This window comes from Sander vitreus, chromosome 22 (genome assembly GCF_031162955.1).
Source record: "Sander vitreus isolate 19-12246 chromosome 22, sanVit1, whole genome shotgun sequence".
Taxonomy (NCBI): Eukaryota; Metazoa; Chordata; class Actinopteri; order Perciformes; family Percidae; genus Sander; species Sander vitreus.
This window is the reverse complement of record NC_135876.1, coordinates 25,652,447-25,657,446: the sequence shown is the minus strand read 5'-3', so window position 1 is coordinate 25,657,446 and position 5,000 is coordinate 25,652,447. Positions and strand designations below refer to the sequence as shown.

Below are 5,000 nucleotides of genomic sequence, written 5' to 3'. Positions count from 1 at the left end.
CCCGTCAGAACTACTACGGCCACTAGAGGGCGCCGCTACTACAAACCTCACCTTCCTTCCTGCTTTGCTCCCGTCAGAACTACTACGGCCACTAGAGGGCGCCGCTACTACAAACCTCACCTTCCTTCCTGCTTTGCTCCCGTCAGAACTACTACGGCCACTAGAGGGCGCCGCTACTACAAACCTCACCTTCCTTCCTGCTTTGCTCCCGTCAGAACTACTCACGGCCACTAGAGGGCGCCGCTACTACAAACCTCACCTTCCTTCCTGCTTTGCTCCGTCAGAACTACTACGGCCACTAGAGGCGCCTCGCTACAAACCTCACCTTCCTTCCTGCTTTGCTCCCGTCAGAACTACTACGGCCACTAGAGGCGCTACTACAAACCTCACCTTCCTTCCTGCTTTGCTCCGTCAGAACTACTACGGCCACTAGAGGGCGCCGCTACTACAAACCTCACCTTCCTTCCTGCTTTGCTCCCGTCAGAACTACTACGGCCACTAGAGGGCGCCGCTACTACAAACCTCACCTTCCTTCCTGCTTTGCTCTCCGTCAGAACTACTACGGCCACTAGAGGGCGCCGCTACACAACCCTCACCTTCCTTCCTGCTTTGCTCCCGTCAGAACTACTACGGCCACTAGAGGGCGCCGCTACTACAAACCTCACCTTCCTTCCTGCTTTCGCTCCGGTCAGAACTACTACGGCCACTAGAGGGCGCCGCTACTACAAACCTCACCTTCCTTCCTGCTTTGCTCCCGTCAGAACTACTACGGCCACTAGAGGGCGCCGCTACTACAAACCTCACCTTCCTTCCTGCTTTGCTCCCGTCAGAACTACTACGGCCACTAGAGGGCGCCGCTACTACAAACCTAAATATAGGTCGTAATTTCGATGTCGGATCGTGCAGGCAGCACAGATCGCGTACCCACAAATAAAGTGACGTACAATTCTCTCTGAAGTGGTCAAAGCTTTAGAAAACAGCAGGTTAGTTGTGTTGTGAATGTTTTTGTGTCTGCTGCCAGTGACCGACCTCGGAGCCACTTGGAGTCGTACTTGACGGTCCGGAGGACGGGTCGGCCTTCTCCTAGACTTCTGTAGATGACCGAGTCGCTGGCCAGGAAGTCCGTCATGGTGGCCGAGTAGAAATCTCCCCCTGAGGAACAGCAGCAGCACAGCACAGAACTCTTTAAATCTTACGTCAATAAATATATATTTTTTAAAACTGTATTTCAAGTTGGTCTCAGGCATGTAAAACAGCCCTAAGGCCACTTGAATTATTACTAGGGCTGTCAAACGACTATATTTTTTAATCGCGATTAATCGCTGAATGTCTATAGTTAATCGCGACTAATCACATATTTTATCACATGATTAAAATGCTATTATTTTGCATTTCAGAACAGTTTTTAAGTCCATATTAACAATGGAAAGCCGTTCTTACCAGAGGATCTTGATTGGGAATCAAATGAATGCAAAGAAAGTGACTTTATGAACATGATTTTAAGATTTTTTATTATTTATTTACTGTAAACAAAAGAGAAATGTGTGAATCTGTCGTTATTGCACAATTCCTCCAAGTACCTAACTAAAAAACTAAAACTCCCTATCCTTACTAGAGTCACTATAGTGTTTAGTAACTCCTAAATAATGTAGATGACTCACTGACGTCCAGTGGTCACCGGTTAACGAGACAGCGTTTGCACCTTGCAGCTGTTCAGTGTGGCTGCTTTCTCCGTGTCGTACAGGCTGTGTATGCGTGAAAACTGCTGTCAGTAGTATTATACTGCAGTATAACTGTATTATACTGCAGTATAATACTACTACTGTCCCCCTCGACGGCAATCAGACGGGTCAGAACATGCCAACCGTAGTACGTCTTGAGACCGAGTCCTCTACGATGCTGACAGGTCTGCAGTTAGTTGCCACCCGTTTAGCCCGCTAGCGTTAGCATCACGTTAACTGTACTGCTATGCTTAGCTCCGTAGGTGGAAGCTCAAGCTTGACGTGCTTCGGTGATATTTTAATTTGGCTTTACACAACGTGCATATGGGTTTCCACTTGTCTACGAGCCGTCCGGGAGTTTTGGAAAATAAAAAGCTCCATTCAGTTTGTGTTTCTCCATCATGCCTGCAGCCTGCAGCTCCATCATGCCTGCAGCCTGCAGCAGCAGGATGTGTTACGAGGAAGTGGCAGCTTGATGATAACGGTGCTGCAAAGGGTCAAAATAGTAGCTGTTAGGCACAACACAAAGCCGAGTGAAGTGTAAAATAAATTAATAAATCCCGGCATGCGATTAAAAAAAGATTAATTGTGTCGCATATATATAGAGATATATATATATATATATATATATATATATATATATATATATATATACACTAGGGGGACAGTAGTAGTATTATACTGCTGTATAATCAACCACAAGGCGTGGATGTAGTCTTCCACAACGTAAATCTGCATTTGGGAGGACATCATTTTCCTTTGTGGCTATAAATCAATAAAGCAGATTTGTATGACTTTATGTATCTGTATTGTTTATGTTGTACTGTAAATACTTTGTCTGTATTTTAATGTTCCATATAACTGCCCAGGGACTACGGGCGGAAATTAGCAATTTGCTACAACCTGGCACAAGACATCTATTAATGTTTATTTGTGCACTGTCCCTGTTCAAATAAATACATTACAATTACAATTACAATAGCCAGTGTTAGGAAGGTTACTTTGGAACTGTAATAGGTCACCGACAGCGGTGTAGTCTACGTGATACGCAGGTATATGCAGTATATCCACTAGGAAAGCTCCAGGATGTTCATATACACACTTAAAAAATGCCCAATGACGCAACAACATACTTTCCATTATATTTTTTATATATTTTGAATTGTCATCTGTGATTTTCTTCGTCACATAGGCAAAATAAAGGTATTTCCACCGTAAATGTGTGCATAAAAGTGTATCCGAATACAGGAAATGAAAAACTTCCATGGCGGAGGACACCCAGACCCCCCCCCACTGTAATATGGCCCACCCTCCCCCAAAGGCAGATTTTGGCCTTTATGTATATATACTTAAAAATGTCCATTCCACTCCATTATAGACAGAATACACATATATATGAAGTAAATAAATAAATAAATATATATATATATATATATATTTCTAAAGTACAGTAAACCCACTACAATACATAGTATATATATATATATATATATATATATATTTCTAAAGTACAGTAAACCCACTACAATACATAGTATATATATATATATATATATATATATATATATATATATATATTACTTCCCAACACTGGCAGTAGCAACTTACAAAAAGGCTGGAAACCATTAAATAAAGGAGGGTTTTGATGATTCTGCAGCAGTTAAAGTCAGCGCCGACTCACCAGCGAACAGTCCAACGTTGGATTGTCCGGACTCAAAGGGACAGCGAGCCTGACCGACGACTTCCTCCCCGACCTGCTCCAAGGACGTCATCTGAGGGGGGGGCAGGAAACAAGGTCAATATGTCTCTGTTTTTCCCAACAATAAACTTAAAGACAATGTGCACAAAGTTAGCCTGACGTAGTAATACTCAGATTCTAGTCAGAATATGAGTCTGATATAGAGCTTAGATCGGACCCAAAAAAGAAACGTAAAAAAAACCTCAACCCTATAAGCTCCCTCAGGTGAATAGTGTGGGTACCAGATCAAGGCAGCAACATAATCAAACCCCTGGAACCATATAGGAGACTTTCTTGTCTCGATCACCTAATTGGTCGACAACAGCGCTGCAGGTGGGGGGGGGGAGACGCGACGTAGCCCAGTTTACCTCACACTCAAGTCAGGACATAGACCCAGAGCTACGGGAGAAGCTGGAGAGGCAGAGCTTGCTCCCCACCGAATAAGGCTACTAAAGTAATGATTAAAAAAACACAAATGCTTGTTTAAGGGCCCGGCCCGATCATAGCGGCGTAAAATGTTGGCCCGGCCTGTGGGGGGTTCGGACACAGGCTCGGCCAGAGAATCTAAACTCTAGACTGATACTGCTCCATTGGCATGTTTCAACCAAACCAGAAAAGAAAATGCGTCTGCACTCAATTGGATAGACCTACAACCAATCAGAGCAACGGATAGACCTACAACCAATCAGTGCAACGGATAGACCTACAACCAATCAGTGCAACGGATAGACCTACAACCAATCAGAGCAACGGTTAGACCTACAACCAATCAAAGCAACAGTTAGACCTACAACCAATCAGTGCAACGGATAGACCTACAACCAATCAGAGCAACAGTTAGACCTACATCCATTCAGAGCAACAGATAGACCTACAACCAATCAGAGCAACGGATAGACCTACAACCAATCAGAGCAACGGATAGACCTACAACCAATCAGAGCAACGGTTAGACCTACAACCAATCAGAGCAACGGATAGACCTACAACCAATCAAAGCAACAGTTAGACCTACAACCAATCAGAGCAACAGATAGACCTACAACCAATCAGAGCAATGGAGACAACGGATCAAGTCCAGACCGAACTTCCCAACCTCAAATGTTGTGGGCGGGGCTAAGTTCGGCAGGCATCCAGGCTAGCACAAAGTCACACAAAAGGGGGAAATATTACCCTGTCTGGCTCCGCCCCCTAATGTTTAAAACATCTAGCTCCACCCCCTAATGTTTACAACATCTGGCTCCGCCCCCTAATGTTTACAACATCTGGCTCCGCCCCCGAATGTTTACAACGTCTGGCTCCGCCCCCTAATGTTTACAACGTCTGGCTCCGCCCCCGAATGTTTACAACATCTGGCTCCGCCCCCTAATGTTTACAACATATGGCTCCGCCCCCTAATATTTACAACATATGGCTCCGCCCCTAATGTTTACAACATCTAGCTCCACCCCCTAATGTTTACAACGTCTGGCTCCGCCCCCTAATGTTTACAACATATGGCTCCGCCCCCTAATGTTTACAACATCTGGCTCCGCCCCCTA

General features: G+C 44.7%; 1 protein-coding gene across 1 annotated transcript in view; it reads right to left on the bottom strand.

Annotated features, from left to right (window-relative positions):
• The window catches only part of LOC144537092 (semaphorin-6D-like), a 112,846-nt gene that overhangs the window by 10,410 nt on the left and 97,436 nt on the right, over positions 1-5,000 (bottom strand). The window contains exons 9-10 of the mRNA XM_078280523.1: positions 3,403-3,493; positions 1,030-1,152 (exon numbers count right to left, since the gene is read on the bottom strand). Coding sequence (XP_078136649.1) covers positions 1,030-1,152; positions 3,403-3,493 — 214 coding nt within the window. The remainder of the gene's footprint in view (positions 1-1,029; positions 1,153-3,402; positions 3,494-5,000) is intronic.